This window comes from Talpa europaea, assembly GCF_964194135.1.
Source record: "Talpa europaea genome assembly, chromosome: 7".
Taxonomy (NCBI): Eukaryota; Metazoa; Chordata; class Mammalia; order Eulipotyphla; family Talpidae; genus Talpa; species Talpa europaea.
The window spans coordinates 80,541,362-80,561,384 of record NC_140074.1 but is presented as its reverse complement, the minus strand read 5'-3'; the positions used below and the strand labels follow the sequence as shown (position 1 = coordinate 80,561,384).

Sequence of the window (20,023 nt, the reverse complement as noted above, 5' to 3'; positions counted from 1 at the left end):
ATGAACCTTGCTTTCCTCATCTGTAAAATGGGCATAAGAGTACTGTACCCGTGAGCATTGTCAGGGGCTTTAAATAAGACAAATGTGAAGCATAGGGCCTGGTACATAGTAGATATTCCTCTGTCTTGTGTTTGCTCTCTCCTGTCCTGCCTCCTAGGACTAACCAGAAATGCCTTTGTCGAGGACTTATCTGACTCCCATTGGGTCATGTATTAGTGGCTCCATCATTTATTAGTAACGTGACAACTGGCAAGTTCCCATGTGCTTGCTGGGTCTCCACTCCCTTGGTACCACTTTGGTGGGGTGAGAGTGGCTGTGATGGCATGCAAACCCTTGTATGTGACCCCAGAACACAGGCCGACCTCTGAGTTCCTGTCGGTTCCCTTCCTTCCTCACGTCACAGCCCACCTCCCACTGTAGAAGAGGATTGGGGCCCGAGACACACACCAGGCCAGAATTTTAAAAATGAAACTATTTGGATGTAAAAAAAATGTGTTTTCCTGGCTGGTTAAAATATTTGATGCTCATCGAATATTCAACAACAAAAAAAAAGGCTCTCACTCCATGTACTGTCAAAAATGTAATGTAATTATAGCGATGTTAAATATCCCCAGCTGTTCTGAGATATTTGAATCTTAAATCAAGCCTGCCGGTACACATCCTGGGGTTGCAGCTGGAAATCCACACCAAGTGCCATACAAATGCAGACCTGGGGAAGTTCTGTCAAGAACTTTGGGCTAAGTCTCTGAGCCTGTTTGTGAGATGTTTCATCCCCACACTGGTTGATGGACCCCCAACCCGAGCTGTTAGCAACATCGTCAGAGAGCGCCATGTTCCTCATCAGGGCTGTGCAAACTGGCATGTCATCAGCATCTATCGAAATAGTCTCTCAAATCCATGTGCAGGGAGCATAAAGAGGTAGTGTAAAATAAACGGTAATAAAGTGAATAAACACGCGTCTCACTTCAGAGCCTTTGAGGTGCTTCTATAAATCAAATTCTTGCCATGATTTGCTCAGTGAGACTGTGCTGAGAAGCAGAATCCAAGCTCATCTGCTTTCCTGAGCAGTAGGCTTAGATTTATGGATGTGAGTTCACAGTGGATGCCCATGCCATTTCAAAGTGGGAAAATAATTTTCGTTGGGAGGGGTTCCAAGAGAAGATTAAACCTTTCACTTTCAGAGATCAGAGTATCAACAACTTTCAGATCAGATGTGCCATTGGAATCAGAAGGGGATGACCAACATAGATATTTTGAAAAAAGGGAAAGTTCACAGAGGAAGGAACAGAGACTGCTGTGATGTCAAAGCTTAAGCACAAATATCCTGAGTCTATTTCAAGCTTCCCAGTAACTTTCCATGTGACCTTGAGCAATTCAATTTCCCTCTTTGATTCTGGGGGGAAAACACGAAATGACTCCCACCTACCCAGAGAGTTGTGACATGAAAACTACATGAGGGTTCCTGGCTAGAACTGGGACAATATCTAGATGGCCGCCCTGTACACACTGTTCTCCAGGGTCTAGAAGTCTTTCTTAGAAGAAGCGAGAGGTGTCACCTGTTAATAACAACAATGAGGATGACTGTGAGAGCTCACAGTTATTTAGCATGTATATACACATTGCATCTTTACATTTCAGAGTATAGGCACTTCCTGTATTTATACTCAGTTTTTTTCCACCAGGACTATACTGTCGCCTCGCGGGAGGCAGCATTGGGAGCGGCACAGGATGGAGGAAGACAATTCAAAGTCCAAATAGAGAGAGAGAGAGAGAGAGAGAGAGCGTGAGGGGCCTAGAGGGGCTTACACTTCAGGAAGTATAGCGCCTATTTCCAGGGCAGTCTCACATTTATTGGGTATCAGATTCAGGGAAGGTGGGCAAGTATGTGGAAGAATGCATGGAGGAATGTGCATGGTGGGGATGTGGATTGGGGAACCATAATAATCTGGCATAAGCTAGGGGAGTGAATAGGGGCTGTTGCCTGGAGTCTCCATTGTTGCTGCTGATGAAAACATCCTATCTCTAGTCCCTGTTTACACTTAACTTCCTGTCCAGGCAGTTCAGCTGGTTATGCCAGTCTGGCCATAATATCTGCCTGCTGTTTTCAGCAGATAACTTCATACCAAGACTTTTGTCCTGGTGAGAGGCCCCTGCCTGACTCTACATTTTAGCTTGATCAGCAGGAACTCTGGGCACCAAGACAGATCCTGAGTACAAGGGAGCTGGGGAATCCATGCTATATCACAGCTTACTCTCAAAACATAATTTGTGAATGAATTAATATATTTTCTTTAAGTTTCACATCAACCCTGCAAAGAAGATATGATTTCTGTTTTGCAAGTAGGGAACAAGAGCCACAGCAAAGCAGCTCCCCAACTTGGTAGGGTTGGATTTGAACTTGACTCCTGAAGCCACCATCTTCCTCCTCCATCAACAACCACCTTTGTAAGTTTCTGGGTCTAAATTCCCAGTCTTGTGTGAATGTAAGCATGGATAAGATTCTCCCACATTAGCTGTTTTTCAATCTAGTTGTATGTGTGTTGTGAAATCTTTTCTTGGTTTTTGATCTCACCCTGGATTTTGGTCCAATTCCACCCAACTTGATTCACTATGTGAGTTCAGCTGTGTAGTAGAAAGTGTTCTGTCCAACAAAGGAGATTTGTGTTGGTTTTCTATAGCTATTATAACAAATTGCCACAAATTTAGTAGCGTCAAATAACATACATTCACGTAGTTCTGAAGGTCTGACTAACATCGAGGTGTTAGCAAGACTGCATTCTTTCTGGAGGGAAGACTGTTTCCATGCCTTTTCTAGTTCCTGGACACTGCCTGTTTCATCTTCTCTGACTCTGACTCTCTTACTTCTCTTTTACAAGGATCCTTGTGATGACACAGAACCCATTAGATAATCCAGGAAGATCTCCCTATCCCCAGACGCTTAGCTTAATCACATGTCCGCTGTCCCTATTGCCATGCCACAGGTTCTGAGGATGAGAAAAGGAACATCTTTGAAGGGCTAGTATTCAGCCTACCACGTGGCCTTGCATTTTGGTTTGACTGGCACTCTATCTGGGTCCATGGTTCCTCTGGGGATCCTGTGCTGGTGTGGCAAGAAGGATTTCCCCAGGACAACAATGCCTCCAATATGCACATCTCTGGGTTTACTGGGGAGTCCAGCACTGCTCCCCAGGCACCCTTCTTTGCTCCACCCAAGAGGCCTGTCTCTAGTACACTTGTACAGAGCAGTGAGTGAGACATGACTGAGAGTCCACTGGTCCCTTCTCAGTGTTCACGGGATTTCAAGGAGCCCGCAGTCTTGTCCCTGCAAGTGTGGTCCATGAACCAGTAGCATCCATGCCGCCTGGAAGCTTGTTAGAAATGTCCTGCTCCTGGGCCTCCCCGGTGGCGCAGTGGTTGAGCGCTGGGTTGAGAAGCTGCCTGCAGCCTCTGCAGCGCCGGTTCAATCCCCTGCTGCTCCCCGGCACCAGAGGAGGGTCCCGCATGGCGCGCAGACCTCTCCTGCCACCCGCTGCTCCCCTCAGCAGTGTACTTTGGTCCTTCTGCCTGCTCTGCTCCCTGCTCTGGCTCTGGTGAATTCTCTCACCCTCCCGCGCTTCTGACTGTGCCCAGTGCTTGTATAAATAAATAAAAATAAATCTTTAAAATTAAAAAAAAAAAAAGAAATGTCCCGCTCCAGACCTACCAAATCAGGAGACCTGGGCATGCTCCAGTTTGGAAAGCACTGCCCTAGAGGGTTCTCCATTCATTCACCGCTGATGGAATGTGCTGAAACTGACATGCCTGGGAAGAAGGGCAGTTCTCTGGGCAGAGACAAAGAAGGAACTCAACGCCTCTTAGCAGCCAGTTTAGGCACTGATTCTTTGCTGCAAGGCATTCATAAGAGTGTTGATTTCTCCTAAAGAAAATCTTCCAGGGCAGGTGGAATCCCTTCAAGCCCACCAGGGAAGATAGGGGAAGGAAAGAGGTAGAGAGTAGCCTTAGAAGATCTGGATTGAAATTCCAGCTGTTTTCTGTTTCCACGCCTGCACCTCTGAGCACACCACCCCCCAATCTGAAGCTAGACAGGCAACAGGTTGCCAACATCCACCCTCTGTGGTTATAGGGACAAAATGAGATGGTAATGCACATTACGCTATTCTATCCAAGTAGAATAATTGAGACTTTATTGGTTAGAAATGCAGGGTTGTCTGGCAAAGATGCAATGGGATTTCTTTGTGGGGACAATCATGAGGTAGCACAAAAAACACTGACTTTAGAACTCTAAGATCGGGGTTTCTGTCTATGATTTGGATTAGTTGCTGAGCCACTGGGCCCCTCAGTTTCCTTATCTGTACCGGAGGAGGGAGGAAAGATTACTTTCCTCTCTGATCCATTGTGAGGATGTAATAATATAATGAAGGTACAAGTGCCTGGCAGAGAGTAGGAGCTCCAGAAATGTGTGTGAAATCAGAGGAAACAATTTACTAAGCAAATTAATAGTATAAACAATGGTGTCAGGGGAGATATTTGACATGCTCAGGAGAACAAACTTCCCCGGTGCGTTAGCAGCCTCTATTTGTTTTACCAACAATTCATGTTCCAATTACGTGTGAGTCATCTATTTATTATCACGGGCCTGAGCCAGGACTGCAAGTTACCGATGTCCTTGGAAGAATGAAAATGGTAATTGAGCTCAGATATGGTCAAATGAAAACCTTTTCACAACTCCAGAGTAGATGCCCCTTCCCAGTTCTGCTTGCATGTAGTTGTTCGGCTGAGGGGACAACTGGGGACAAGACCTTGACCCTGTACTCTTGGAAAAGGTTTTCCTCAGGGCTGCAGGCTTCGGAACCCAGGATGAGTTCCAGCGCCTACATCACCTTGCACTGAAAGAAATCTCAAGTCAAGGCTTGAAAGATTGCGAGGGATCCCCTCTATGGAAGGGTTTGTTCTTATCAGCTTCTCTGAGTGATATAGAAAAGGACACAGGCTTTGAAACTGGACTGCCCTTTGGTTAAATCCTGACTTCGCTGCCCCTAGCTGTCTTTGTAAATCCCTGAGCCTCAGTTTCCATAATGCCCTCTGGATTCTGGCAAAGTTGATGTGACTGTCCGTAACAGGGGCTCATTACACATCCCAGGCCGTCACATGCCCAGTCCCACTCTCTGCATTAAGCCCCATCCCACTGGTGAAACACAGTGACCTCTGCAGCCCCATTTACCACAAACAGAGTACCACAATGGTTGAATTTGTGGCCCAGAGCCTGGCACACAATAGGGGTTCAATTCGAGTTTAGTGATTGAATTTCTGAGTCATTGATTCAAACAAATCAGTCAGGACAATCAAAGCAACTGATACATGCAGTGAATGGCCTGGTGACTCCTCCAGCCCTTCTCAACTGAGCAGACATCTGATTGATGTCTTCATGACTGGCCACCATGGCCCCCAAATAGCCACTCTTAGAATCAGCCTGATGTTGGTCAATTTGGTTATCCGCAGACCTGAGCAGAGTTTACATTTGATTCCCTAAACTAATTTCCCAGAAGTCAACTAACTAGTGGGGATCTTTTCATGTTCCTTGTATAAATGTCTATTTAATCACCATCCTGTCTCTAACACTTCAATAACTTGAACATTTCCCCCTTAATCACTGAAAGAAATGCTTGGCTGAAAAGCTCGGGCCAGCTGCAGTAGTTAAGCCCTATTTTCCCCCAACTGCTCGCTTGGATGGACAACTTTTCAGCTAAGTCCCATTGGTCATTTGGTTCATGTTTTCATTTCGTAGAGGAAGGCCCTGAGACCAAAGTCACATGGCTGGTCAGTGCAGAACTGAGACCAGTGTGGCCTTCTCAGGTCACCCGCCTCCTGCCGTTGGCGCTACTCCTTCCCCGGGCAGCTATGCATTCAGTTGCATGCACCTTTGGGGTCACGGGCACTTGGCTTGGAACCCCAGGTTTGCTATCTGCTGGTCTGTAACTTTAGATGGACTAGAGACCCTTCTTGAGGTTCAGTTCCCCATCAGTAAAATGTGGGTGATCACAAAGCCTCCTAGGGCTACGGCGAGCAGAGAGGGCATGGACACATGAAGTATAGAGGCCTGGCACATTGCAGCTGCTTGGTGCTCCCTGCAAGTAATAATAATGGAAATAGCTCATATTTATTGAGTCTTCCTTGGTGCCAGAAATTGTTCTAACCTCTTTACATGTATTACTCAATTACTCCTCTTTCTCTAAAGGCAAAAGTATTTTTCTTGCGCCCCTAAAGCCATCCATCCTCACAACTACTGGACTGCCCTGGCCTAGCACAGTTTCAGCAGAATTTGCTGATTTTAAACAATATGTTGCTGAAATCATTTCTTGTTTTCTGTCACTGGCTCCTAGCAGCCAGCCTGCTTGCTGTGACAAAGTGTGATGAAACCAAACGCTGTTTCCTTGGCTTTTAGTACATATGGCGAGAACAAAATCTGAACTCAAGGTTGATGCCTGCAAAGGAGAAGAGGAGATGGGAAAGGGTGCAGGGAGGACTGGCCTCTGGTGCAGCAGGGGGTGGCAGCTGGGGGAGGGGGCACACAGATAAAGTCCCCTCTAGAGTCTAACAGTCAATAGTGAAAGAAGTGAGAGCTTTTGTTACTAGGTTCACAAAGTTGGTTTGGCTTCTAGGTGTTAACACATGGCATCACACTCCCCCACCCCATGTCCCCACCCAGCACATGCCACCCATCCTTGTAGCTATCTCAAACCACTCTCAGGCCCTAGAGAGCATGCTGAGATCTCACTGTTTCATACTCTGAATTCTCTCATTCGCTCAGGCTGTCCCCTCCCTCCTTGTTGACCTTGGCACTTCTTCTTCAGGACTCAGTTCTGATGGAGCCACCTCCAAGAAGCCATGAGGGGTCTCAGTTGGATCTGGGTACTCCTCTGAGCCCACATAGCGCCTCTGCACACCCCTGGCATCTGTTCACACATCTCTTTCCCTAACAACACCTCAAGTTCATAGAGGACACACAACACACATTATCTAATTCTATATACCCTGTAGCTAGCACATAGAGGCACTCAGTACACAGTGGTTGATTAAATGAGTGAACCAAGACCCCACTCAGCTAGGTGATCATGAGAAGGTATTATCATTATATTGTAATAATGATAACTGCTACCACCATGTACCAAGACTGTGCTGATCTCTTTATCCACAGAGTAACAATAGCTCATGAATGTTGATCACTGTCTACGTTCTGCACAGGCCAGTCACTGCAGACCTGTTATCTTCATCCCAGTTCACTCAGGCTCAGAGAAAAAGCACCTGCCCGAGGCACACAGCTGAAGCCCCAAGACCAGGTCCTCCTGACTCTTTCCCTGAGCCCTGCCTCCTCCCAGAGGGGGCCACTACTCCTGATTACTCTGTTTTGGCTCCTCTTCCCACCCTCTCAGTCCCCCTTTTGAGGCCCCAGTGTCTGGACAGACCAGCATCACACTTCTGCATCCTGCCCAATTATTGGCCTCTGCAATGGTAGCGCTGTGACTTAGCCTTTAGGCTACCAGGGAGGCCCTACCTGCCCAATTAATGTGAAGGTTGTTTTCCTCTACCCCCAGGAAAACTCAGAAGGGCTGGAGTGTGCAGAGTCGGAGGTCCCTGCTGGTGTTAGGAAACAACACAGGCATTCAGCAGCAGGAGCTGCCTTGTCTGACAGCTGATGGTTAACCCTTACACAGCTGCCTCCCGAATGGGCCTGGAGAATTGATACCTTTCAACAATAATCTCCTCTACTGAGCTAATTTCCAGAACGTGAGACTAATAGATGGAAGGAGATTTTGGAGACAGCTAGCACATCCCCCAAAAGTCTCCTCTGGAGCTCTATGACTTACCTGTTGCACTAGTCCTTTCAGGTCTCGGAAGCACAGGAATCTGGGGAGAGCTTGACACCCTGCTCACTAATCTCCCCCAAAGGAATAAATGCCAGAAATTGCCTGGGCATTTCCTCACTGGAAATGTATTCCACTGTATCCCCAGGAAAAATTAAGTCAAGAGTCTCGAAGTGGGTCACCCTGGATGACAAGAAATCTTGGGGTGAAGGTATTCATTCCCCAGACATATTCCAAACACCTTCTACACTTCTGGCTCTGTGCTGGGTGCTGGAAACAGGAGGAACATCAGACAAGATTCCAGTCCAGACCCAAGGGGGAGACAGACAGATTGGCAGGTGTGATAACATATACCTATGTAAAGAGTGACACCTGAACAGGGTGGCAGAGGGGCAAAAAGGAGGAAAGCATCAGTAGTTTGGTGAAGGGGTAGAGGGTCAGGAAACAGCCAAAAGCAGAAGCCACAGGGCTGGGTACTAAAGGATGAGTAGGTGCCCCCAGACAGACAAAGCAGAAGTGGAGGCATTTGCAGTAGCAGTGGACGGCAGAGGACAAGAGGCTTGAGTGGAGGTTCAGCCATTGTGAGCTGTGCTTTAGAGCTTGAGTTTATGGTACAAGAGAGGTCATGGCAAGAGACAAGGACTTGGGGCAGGGACCTGATCCTAAGGACCTTGACCTCATCCTAAGGACAGGTGAACCACAGAAGTGTTGTTAGAAACAGAATGATAAACACTGTGTAGGACTTTAGAAAAACCACTCTGGCTATAGCGTGGAGGGTGGGATGCAGAGGGGAGGGACCAATCAGCTGGAGGACAAAAGACCAGCTAGGAGGTTGATGCCATTTAAGGCAAACATTTTTATGGGGACCCAACTTAGGAGCTTCACCCTCTTTATATATATATGGACACACACACACACACACACACACACACACACACTTAATATGGTCTGTGCACTATTGCGATCTCCACTAGAGGGAGTAAGAAACTAAAGCACAGAGAGGCTAAGTCGCTTGTCCAAGGGCACACAGTAAGTGGTAGACTCCGGATTTGAACCACTGGTACAGCTTGAGCATCCATGTTCTTAACCATGACATTACAGCGCCACTCTGTCAATGATGAAGACTTGAGACAAGGCAGTGTGGTTACAGGAAAGTATTCTGGATGGGCTTGCCTCTGTATTTGGAGCTCCCCCGAAATAGCTTCTGGTTTCCACAGACAGAGGGGTATACTCTAATTCTGAGGCCCTTCGAAAAAACCTACAGTATGAAATGTTAAGGGGCTGGAAACTGCCAGGACAGGGCCTTGATGGGAAGCCACTAGGGGTCACTTGAGCCCCCAGGAACATTAACCTTTGGAAAATGGAGGTAATAGTTTTACTTGGGTGGGTATGTGCCTGCAAACTCTTCAGAGACAGGAAAGCAGAATACAGGGAGGAAAGAGACCCTCCTTTTTTCAACTCCTTAAGCACTGACACAAGCCATACCTGCTGGAGAGGGTGAGGTCAGGTGGCTCCTGAAGGTGCTGTGTTCTTGCAGGAAGAGATAAGCCCCGGCCTAACAACATGTGGCCAAGGATATGACCCCCTGTGCCCCTGGAGTAGCTCCACTTTCCACCCTTCCAAAAACACTACTAGGAGGGACAGGTCTTGTTGGGGACTGGAAGGAGAGGCAACAATTCTACCCCAAAGGTCCTCAGAAGAAAGGCCGGGGATCAGTGAAAGCGGTTACATGTGTTTTCTGTGTAATGCATTTGGTTCTATGAAAAGTGGAACTTTGAACTTGCTGTCTCTGGACTTGGGATGATGTTTTAGAGCCTCATTTTCTCATCTTTAAAAATGGAATAAGGGCCTCCCTTGTGGTGCAGGGGTTAAAGAGTGCTGTCAAGCTATCACCAGGCACTGCAGCATGAGTTCAATCCCCGGTCGACCAGAGAAAAATTCACATGGTGCAGCAGATCTCTCCTGCCTCACCCACTGCTCCTCTCAGCAGTGTATTTCAGAAGATCTGCCTGTTCTGCTCCTTACATTCTCTGGTGAATCCTCTCACCCCCCGTACCTCTGGCTTATACCCCAGTTCTTGTATGCATAAATAAATAGATCTTTAAAAAAATAAAATGGGAATAAAATTCATTGCTAATGTAGGATTGTGGTGAATGTCAAAAGTTAATCTTGGCGGCCGTCCTGTGCAGGATGGTATTTGGTAGAGCATGTAGTACGACTTGGAGCTGGAGTCAGGGGCCACTGGTACTTGAATGTGACACTGAACTTCAATCTTACTCCAGGGACTGATAATTAGTGGTCAGAAAAAAAAAAAAAAAAAAAACACAAGCAATAAGGTATCACTACACACATTCTTTCATCTTTGTGGAACTCAGAATTCTGTTTGAAGATTGGAAAAAGTCACTTAGATGCATGTATTAATGATACCTGCTAGTAAGGCAGGGAAGCCAGCAATTAGGAATTCTCCAAAGACAAGCTGAAAAGCCGTGAAAACAAGGAATGCTTTGAGAACAGACAATTCAGAGTTACCCTACATACACGCTTAAAACAAAGCAAGAAGGGCAAGACTGAAGCCAGGGTCATCATCCTAGTCTAGTCCCATCAGCCAATCAGAGGTCCGCCTGGCAGGCATCTGGGCCCACACCTGTTGGAACAGTGGCATCTCTTCACTAAACCAGAAAAGGCTTTGTCAGAGACCAGGCGGTCAAGCAATGCAGCATACGACGAGCTGGTAAAATCACCACCAGAGCATCACAAATAAACGCATGCAACAACCTTCCCTGCACCAGTGGGGATGTCCAAAACCACCTAAGGGGGATTTGCACACAAATGGCCGGACAGGCGCTCACCATGCTGGGGCTTGGCACCAGAACTTCTCCTAGGCAGACCGTGCAAGGCAGATACCTTCTGTCCGACAGCTGCATTATCCAGACCCACAGCGTGGGGGAACCAGCACAAATGGTTTACAAACCCCGAGCACAGCTTCTTCTGGCCCGGCTGCTCACATCACTATCTCTGCCAGCTGTATCCCCCACTGCAGGAGCTGGGTCCTCTAGACTGGGAGACCCAGACTCGCACTGTGACCCCTTGTGGGGTCAAGAGCCGCACCAGTGCTCACCACTGCTCAGTTCCCCTGATGCTTAGCAAGCACTTTTAAAAAGTAGCAAAAAGGGTTGCTACCTCGCCCACCAAACTGCAGCTTCAGTGTTGGTTGATATTTTGGGAATTCCGTCCAACAACTCACTCTGCCCTCTCCTCCCCCAAATGGAAGTGTTTTGGAACTCTGGAGCTTTCAGCTGCTTAGGGCTTCTGCACGGCTCTCCTGATGGCCCATTTTTAAAAGAGCTTCCTATTGGCTTTTCAAGACAACAAGCTCACACTACAGACCAGCTTCCCTCTCTTCCCATCCCTTCACCTCCGCCTCAGGGCAGCTGCCTGGAGTCCTCTGGATCTGAGGGTGAGGCCCGGCAGGAGGGGGCTTAATATTCACAGAGGGCACCCTAATGGGCAGAGTTGAGGGGCTTGGAAGCGGACACTAGAAGGAGGTGAGCCAGGACAACCGGAGGAGGCAGCGCCTCCTCCAATTGTGTTCAACTTCCCACAGCCTGGAGAAGACTCAGGGGACCCACAAGCGGGTTAGGCCTTGGCATCATGGAGTGGTATCACCAGAGGGGGCCTGGTGGCAGGGCGGGGAGGCAAAGGGACCGGCCGGCCCCGGGACGCCGGAGAGAGGGAGGGAGGGAGGGAGGGAGGGAGAAGGTTCAGGTTCGCGCGGAGGGCAACTCACAGAGGAGAAGTTGTGCGGCCCGCAGAGCTCGCCGCGGTACTTGCAGGAGAGTAGCATGTCCTCTAGCTGGTGGCCCAGGCGGTCCATGAAGGCGGCGCTGATACCCTCGAAGTGGCGCGGCGGCAGGAAGAGGCGGAAGTCCGCCAGCTTGCGGAACCACTGGCGGCGCGGCTCGTCGCCCCGCAGCAGCTCGCTGACCAGCGGGCGCGCGGTGCGGTTGGGCAGCAGCAGCCCGAGCCAGTGGCCGGCGTAGTAGAGGTCCCCCTTGGAGAGGCGCGGGAAGCGCAGCGGGTTGTTGTTGCACACCGTGACGGCCGGGAAGGGCAGCTGGCGGCTCCACTCGCGGTGCACCCGCGTGTGCGAAGGGAAGCTGAGCCAGTAGAGCAGGCGGTTCGAGGACCAGGACAGCAGCAAGCCCAGGGACGTACAGAAGGCCAGCACCCACAGCGCCCGCCGCTGGAAGGAGCCCCCCGCCGCCGTGCGCCCGGCGCACATGTGCCGCAGCCCGTGCAGTTTAGCGCGGCTCAGCGACGGCCGCCCCCTGCGGGCGACCCCTGGCCCCTGCAGCGTCCGCTCGCGCTCGCCGCCCCTGCCGCCCCCGGGCTGCCCGGCCGCCGCCAACGCCGCGGGCGCCGGCTCCTCGCGCGCCATGCGGAAGCGTCCCGGGCCGGAGAGCGCGGCCGCGGGCAGCCGGGCTCCGCCGCTCCGGCTCATTCATTCAGCCCGCGGCTGGCGGCAGCGGCGGCGGCCCCGGCCGGGCGGAGCCGCCATGGGAGTCCGCAGCAGCAGTGGGAACAGCAGCAGCAGCGACCGCGCGCAGCCGGCGCCGGGAAAGCGTGCGCCCGAAAGGAGCTCCAGTGGCGCTGCATGCCCGCCCGGCGCCAACGCCGCCGCCTCCGCGAGCGCCCGCCGGGGACTGAGCGCCGCCGCGGCCCGCGCCCCTGGCCCGAGCCTCTTCCGAGGGCGTCCCAGGCGCCCCTGGAGCCCGGGCTTCCCGAGGGCCGTCCGGCGCCCGCCGCTACCTCCGGAGGGGCCCCGCCGGGCGCCGCCTCTCCGGTCCCCGGGCGCTGCGCCCGCCTCCCCTAGTTCTGGACCTCGGGGGACCCTGAGCTGAGTCCCCCCTGCTCCGCCTAACCCCAGCTTTTGCGTTGGCCCTGGGAGAGGGGCCACTCGGCCACCATGCCCGGGTTGGACATCCCGAAGGACCCCAGCAGCCCAGCCGGCAGCCCAGCGGTGCTGGGACACGGGAGAGAGGACGCCAGGGAACGAGCGCCCCCAGAGGAGCACCTCCGCTCGGGGCTCGGCGGGTGGGGTGGGTGTGTACCGGGGTGAGAGGTCGCCCCGCTAGCGGCTGCCCGCTTTCCCCTCCCTCCAGGACCCGCTCACTGCTCCCCGCGCTGCGCGCCGCCGAGACCTGCCGAGGCGCCCCGAGTCCTGTGTCCGAGTCCTGCGTGGCGGTGAGCCCGCTCTCGTCTGGGGCGGGGGCCGCCCAGGGCGCGCTGCCGGGGGCCGCCTGCGCTGGGCCCCCTCGGGGCTGCTGCCGGAGGAAGCGGGCGTCTGCCCGGAGTGCCCCGAGTCTCCAGAAGAGCCTGGCCTCACTGTCCCCTGCCTCTTTTCCTCCCTGCCCCGGCGTCGTCGGGAGCCGCGGACTGCGGAGCCCCGGCTACACCTCCCGGACTCCCGGCTCCGCTCGCCCTTCTCTCGAGGCTCAAGCCCGCGGCGGCGCGGCGCCGGCTGCGCTCCTCTCGCGGCGGCCCGGCCCTCCTCGGGCCTCGGGCGAACTTGGGCAGCGGCCGCGCGACGCCGGCGCGGCGGGCTCCGAGCACCTGCTCCACCGCTCGCGGGCCCCGCGGCTCCGGGAGGGCGGGGCGGTGGCGGCGAGCGCGGTGCGCTCCTGGAGACGCGGTGCTGACGCGCCCGACTCCTCCTCGCTGCATTTTAATTCCTGGCCACTGTGGCCGCTGCACACCGAGCGGGAAGCCTCTCGCTGGAGTCAGCCCGCCGGGCGGGGGGTGCCTGGTCCAGATGCGCCGGGGAGTGCGGGCTTGTGGAGATGCGGAGTAGTAGAAACGCTGTGTTTATGCGGGGCCATGTGTAACCGAGGGCGAGAGCGCTTCTGAGTGCTGGAAATGGGCGGTGGAGACAGTCGTAGTGGAGTGTGGCATTTGAGCAGTGGAGCGTGGTGGCCCGCGCTCAGTTGGGTAGGGTGTGTGTGTGTGTGTGTGTGTGTGTGCGCGCGCGCGCGCGCCTTTCTGGGTCTGCTAAACATGAGTTTCTTTACAGATGAGGTGCTGTGGTTATTTGAATGTGTGTGGAGTAGGACATATCTGTGGTGATGTGTGTGTTCTCTCTGCGTGTGCACGCGTGATGGGTGATAGATATGAATGGGTGTGTTGATACGTGGATGGATATCAGGATTTCTGGATGTGGTGTGTGGTTCCTGTGCTTTGCCTTTGTGAGTGTTGTATAGATTCGAATGTGTGTTGAGGTGCTGGCAGCAGCCACTGGTTGTCTGGCAGGTTGGGCTTAGGGGAACAGCCTTTCTCCTGTCTCTTAGAAGCTTCCCTATGTGCCCCAGTCCCTTCCCTGAGGGTGTGCTGCTCACCCGCCCTGGTCTAGTCAGTCCAGCACAGCTCTTCGAAGAGAAGAGGAGGAAGGAGCATGGAGTGCTCTAGCGGCTGCTAGAGACAGAAGACGATCTCTGCCATTCTCCCAGCTGGTCACTAGCCCATGGACTGATGGCCCTTCCTGCCTGAACAGGCTCAGGATTGTCCACCCAGCCCTGGCACTTTTGGACACTTTCATCAGCCTTTTTAATGCTCTGCCTTGGCATGCTCAGGGGACAGGTGAAAGAAGGAGTAGAACTGCTAGTTCCATTTCACAGGTGAGACTAAGGAGGTCAAACAGTTGTCCAAGGTCATACAGCCTGTAAGTGGTGGGTCTGAGGTTCAGCACCCAGGGGCACCACAGGGCCTTACAATATGGACTCTCCACTGAGTACCTCCAGGGCAGGGCAGGAATCCTGCGCCCATGGCTGCCTGGCAATGGGTGGTACCCAGTGGGTCTCAACAATTTCCCCCCAAATAATTGATTCCCTGAGGCCTTACTGGGACAGGTAATGCATTGAGTACCATTATTCCATGGACTGAAAGAGTTTTCCAGACATTTTCCAGAAGGTCGATGGGGTTAGAGGAAGTGTGGAGGGATTCTGGCTGTGGGGGGTGGGGTGTCAAGAGAAGATGAGGGATTTGGGGGCTAGAGGATTTGGATTTGGGCCTGGAGTGGAATTTCACCAACTTCGTGATGATTTATTAAAGGCACTGTGGACAGATGATTGAAAGAATATCAGGTTTCTGAGTGATGGTGGGGTGGCCTTTCCCTCCACACTGACCTGGGGGGCATCCAGCCAAGACAATTCTCTGCATCTGATCTCTGGAGAGGAGGACATCTGAGCTCCCCATACCTCACTCACTCACAACCCTCACATATACGCACACACATGCATGCACACACATACACACATACACACCTATCCCTGGAGATCCTTTGGATTCACCTCAGAACAAAGCTACTAATGTTGGGTTTTGCTGAAATTCTGCTTTGGATTTGCTTCCTTGAAGATATCTGTATGTCTGCTGCCATCTGTGTGTCTGAATCTGCCAGTTTCACAGGGCTCTCTCACAAAGGTACACAGTGCAATGCTCCCAGCCTGGTCCTGTAAGTCTGGGAGGGAAGCTGAGACTTGAAGAAAGAGAGAAACTGGGGGTGGGGGTCACGGAGAGACCCATCCTGGGCAAGGAGGGCTGACTGTGGGCTCAGCGTAGCTACTGATGAAGGCACCAGGGCGAGCAGACAGCATGTCTAGCGGTCCTAGCTCTGGGCTGGCACCAAGCTCTCTGTCTGATAGACATCTTTACGTTTCTGATTTGTTCATTCATTGTGGGCTTTTTCTTTCCTGGCGGTTTCCCCCTTGAAATGCACACATGCTACCTTGGTTGCCAGAGTGATTTCACTGCCATGGACTCTCTGGTTAATTCTCCAGATGGGTCACTTCTCCAGAGAAAGGAGGGATATAAGCTACAGGAGTCTAGGCACAGAAATCCAGAGGTAGACACCGGGATGTCTAGTGACCCCAAGCAATGCTCTCCAGCTCTCTTCATGGTGCATGTATGTGGCGTGCGGTCTCTGCTGCCTGAAATACTGCTGGCCAATGCTTTATCTAGCTCAATGAAGTTCTACTCTTCCTTCAAGTCTCAGCTTGCATCCGCATATAGGCTTCTTTGATTCACCTAGTCAAACTTGGGTCTTCTTTCACTCTGATCCCACTGCACCTTGGTTTGACACCTCCCTTAAAGCCCTTGTCATAGCCCCTTGTCCTTGCTTGTGTCCAGGCCTGAGTCTGAGCCATCACTCCTCTGACAGGGACTGCATCTCATTGGTGTTTGTGTCCCAACCTTTTTGCACAGTGCCTGGCACAGACACAGCACACTGACAGAGACAGGGAGAGGGGGAAGGAGCCAAGATTCCTTGACTCTCTATATGCCCAGCATATAGACCCATAAATGTTTAATTTCTCACTCCAATGCTGCAGGGAAGATATTTTTGCTCTTTTTATAGTTGTTGAATCAAGGGTTCAGAGAGCAGGAACTGAATGAAGTTCTAACTCATTCCAAACCCCAAGATTTTCCCTCTCCATTGTGCTCCTTTCAAAAGATTAAGATAAGTAATAGTAATAATAAAAGAGTGCTATAAATTTGGGACTTCCTAAGCACAAGGGCCCGTTTTAAGTGACTTACACTAAAAACAAGCATCATAAGTATCCTTGTGAAATATAAATATATATGTTTGGTCTTCATCCCTTTTTAGGATCAGAGCTCCTCAAATCCTTGAAATTTCCTAAGTGAGGAAAACAACAAAGGTGCCTTTTTCTCTGTTTATGAGGTGACTTTTGAACCTGCCTACCGATGGGTGCTGGTTCATTCTAAGGAGAAACAACCTTAGGATGGGAGGGTTGGAACTTCCTACCCAGTCCCCACATCTATAGAGAGGGGAGAGGGCCTGGAGATTGAATCAATTTATGGCTAATGAGTTTATCAATCAGGACCCAGAGAACTTCAGGGCCGGTGACTCTGCGGACCTCTAGGGGGAGAATAGCCCTTCTGCAGAGGGCATGGAAGCCCACTGCCCTCCCCCAACACCTTGCCCTATGCAGCCCTTCCACCCCACTGTTTGAATTCCATCCTGTTATGATAAACTGGTGAGTGAGTAGGTAAAATATTCTCTGAGTTCTGTGAGTTGTTCTAGCAAATTGACTGAACCCAAGATGGGGGTCCTGGGAACTTCTGGCTTCTAACCAGTTGGTCAGAAGCACTATATCGATAACAGTTGGATTTGGGGCTGGTGTCTGAAGTAAGGGGGAAATCTTGTGGGGCTGAAACTTCAACTTGTGAATCTGATGCTTTCTCCAGACAGACTGACTCAGGATTGAGTTAAATTGTAGGCTATCCAACCCAGTTAGTGACTGGAGATGTGGGGATGCCCCTCCCCTCCCACACATGCACACTAGAAACTGGGTCTCAGTAAAGTCCAAAACAGATTCTCAAAACAATCCTATGAAGTAATCACTATTATTTATCTACTTCAAAAAGCAGGAATCCTTACCACAGAGAGGCTGAGCTACTCACCCTGAGCCACAAAGCTACTAAGCAGCAGTCTTGGCCCACCCCCTGTGACCCCCAACCCTAGAACACACCATCTCGGTCCTCAGAGCAACACTGACACACAGTTCATGCGAATTAGCTTTCCCATCCTGGCAGACTCACTTGGCTGGAAAAAATAATTCACAAGGCAGAACATGAGGTGACCCACATAACTTATCCACCAAGAAATTAGAATTTAACATTGTAATTCCCCAGTAATAAGCTTTTTTTTTTTTTTTAAATCCCTTTTCTTGTTTATCTCCCAAACATCTGTTGCTCCCCACCTGGCATGCCAGGGTTCTATGTGATGCTGTGTGTGGGGGGAGGCTGCCTCAATAGTCACAGCCCACATTCCGGTGTGTCCCCACTACTGTGAACCATGTGCCCCTTCTCCTGTGAAATGAGTTTGTTGGGAAAAGGAGGTCAATTTAAGTCAAAGTGATGTTCTGTTTTCACAATACAATTTCAGGAGCTGACACTTTCGTGGGTTCAATCTGGTTTCACCAGAACCCCCACCCCCATATTCTGGTTCAGTTATGCCCACTATGGGGTCCCACATTGAGGGGTATGAGATACCATTGCCTCACCTGCCTTAGGAATCCCTTCTGCAGGTTCCACCATCGACAGTGTACCGGTGACTCATTCTTTTCTGGAACATCCGGCAGCATTTCAAACTTCTTCCTTTCATCAAATTGGAATCTGTCTCCTTGCAAATTTCTCTCATTTCTACTAATTTATCCCTGGGCAATTCCACAAACTACATTTGATCTTTCTTTCACAGGGGAACCCTTCATTGCCTTTATGGAGTAATATCATCTCCACGCTAAGGGGGACTCTAGTGTTCACCTAGTAAAATTTTCAAGATAGTCTTTTCTTCTCCAGGCTAGAGGTCACCAGTTGCTTCTCCTGTACTTTGTGCTCTTGGGATAGGCTCTTGTATGACGACTTCCTTAAAATATGACCCTCTAGCCCTACAGGGTGAGCCCACAGTCCCTTTATATTGGACCTAGTCCCTTCTTCCAGCCTCCGTTCTTTCCTCTCATGGCGTTGGGTCCTTAATTGCCCTGTTACCCCAGGGATTGAGTGGCAATAATGGAAGGGAAGGGTGGGGACAGAAACGGGTGTTGGTGTGTCCTTCTAGAATGCTGAGTGCTCTGCTCTTTAGGACTCTGCTGCTTGCGGTGTGGAGTCAATACTGTGTTTAATATTCGAGTTAACTGATACTGTGGGGCTGGTGGGCTTTGGGGGATGTGCCTGTGAACCTTCAGCTCTCTTTTCTTTCTTTCTTTTTCTTTTCCTGTCTCTGCTGTCCTTGGCTCTCTGTTACTTTGCCATCCACTTTCCTCCCTTCTCTTTTCTCCTCTTTTTTGCCTCACTTCTCTTGTCCCCAGTCTCTGCCTGAAGTTTAGCCCCTTTGAGACTTCCTTCTCCTATGCTGCCCAGGTCATCTGGGGCCACAGAGGTGAGTGGAATGTCAGAGACCTAAGCAAGTGTCTGGTGGTCCTGCCGGGGCCTGTTCTGGTGAAGAGAGACCAAGGAGGACTTCTCCACCATGGTTGTGGCTCGTTTTCCCACCCCTTCCGCCTTCCACTGTGGGCTGGCCGGGAGTGGCGTCTGCACAGTTATTCCTTCTCTTAGCAAAGTCGTGTTGTGTCACATTGGCCTCTTCTAGTTCTCTCTTTCATGTTCTTTCTTAGACTCACAAGTTCTCTCTTTTTTTTTTTTTTGCCCTTTAATCATCCCTATTCTACTTGAGTTCAAGCTCTCAGCTGCCCATCCTCGTGTCCATAAATCCCAGGGTTAAGGAGGCAAATGGGTTCATGAGCAGAAGAAAGATCAGGGGCTACAGGTCCAGGGCTAGGGTACAGGGCTGGCGGGCTCTTGCCCTGCAGGCTGGGAAGGCGCTTGGGAAGCAAGCGCTCCACCTACAGTGCAGAGTCCTGAGAGCTGGGCGCCGCATGTGAAATCCAGTTTATCTTCCTCCCCTCAGGGGGATGAAGCTGCAGTCCAGAGGGAAGAGACTTGCTGTAAATCATACAGATTGATACAGATAAACACAGAACCAGAATACAGATTCCAACTTCTCGTCCATTTTCTGCTCACCTATTGAGATGACTTTTTAAAAATACCTTTTGAGGGCCTCCCTGGTGGTGCAAGGGGTTAAGCACCACACTATGAAGCAATTCACAGCCTCTGCAGCATGAGTTTGATCCCTGGCCTGCCAGAGAGAAACCCACATGGTACGGCAGACCTCTCCTGTCGCGCCTGCTGCTCCCCTCAGCAGTGTGTTTCAATCCGTCTGCCTGTTCTGTTCCCCACTCTGTCTCTGGTGAATCCTCTCATCCCCTGGATCTCTGGCCTCTACCCCAGCTCTTGTATGCATAAATAAGTAAATCTTTAAAAAAAAAAACCATACATTTTGAAATCAATAATGTAGTCACATGGTTCGAAAAGGACCAAATGAGTGAAGAATCATGTTTTAAAAAAATTCTCTCGTTGTCCCCACCCCCAGTCACTCATTTTTCCTCGTTGGAAACAACCAGTGCTATTGATTTGTTGTGTAATGTGTTAGTGATATTCTGTAAATATACTTATACGTAATAGTCTCCATATGTCCTGCCATTCTTACACAAATGGTTACATTCCATGAATATCATTTACTAGAGTAATTGTAT

The 20,023-nt window shown here is 50.8% G+C and overlaps 1 protein-coding gene across 2 annotated transcripts in view; it reads right to left on the bottom strand.

Annotated features, from left to right (window-relative positions):
* Positions 1-20,023, bottom strand: part of ASIC2 (acid sensing ion channel subunit 2) — a gene marked incomplete at both ends in the record, with an annotated part of 1,051,485 nt that overhangs the window by 239,618 nt on the left and 791,844 nt on the right. The window contains one exon of one of the 2 annotated variants that reach the window (XM_084237517.1): positions 11,650-12,470. The exons of the other annotated variant lie outside the window; for it this stretch is intronic. Coding sequence (XP_084093643.1) covers positions 11,650-12,363 — 714 coding nt within the window. Of the gene's footprint in view, positions 1-11,649; positions 12,471-20,023 lie in introns of those variants that run through there. 2 annotated transcript variants of the gene reach the window in all.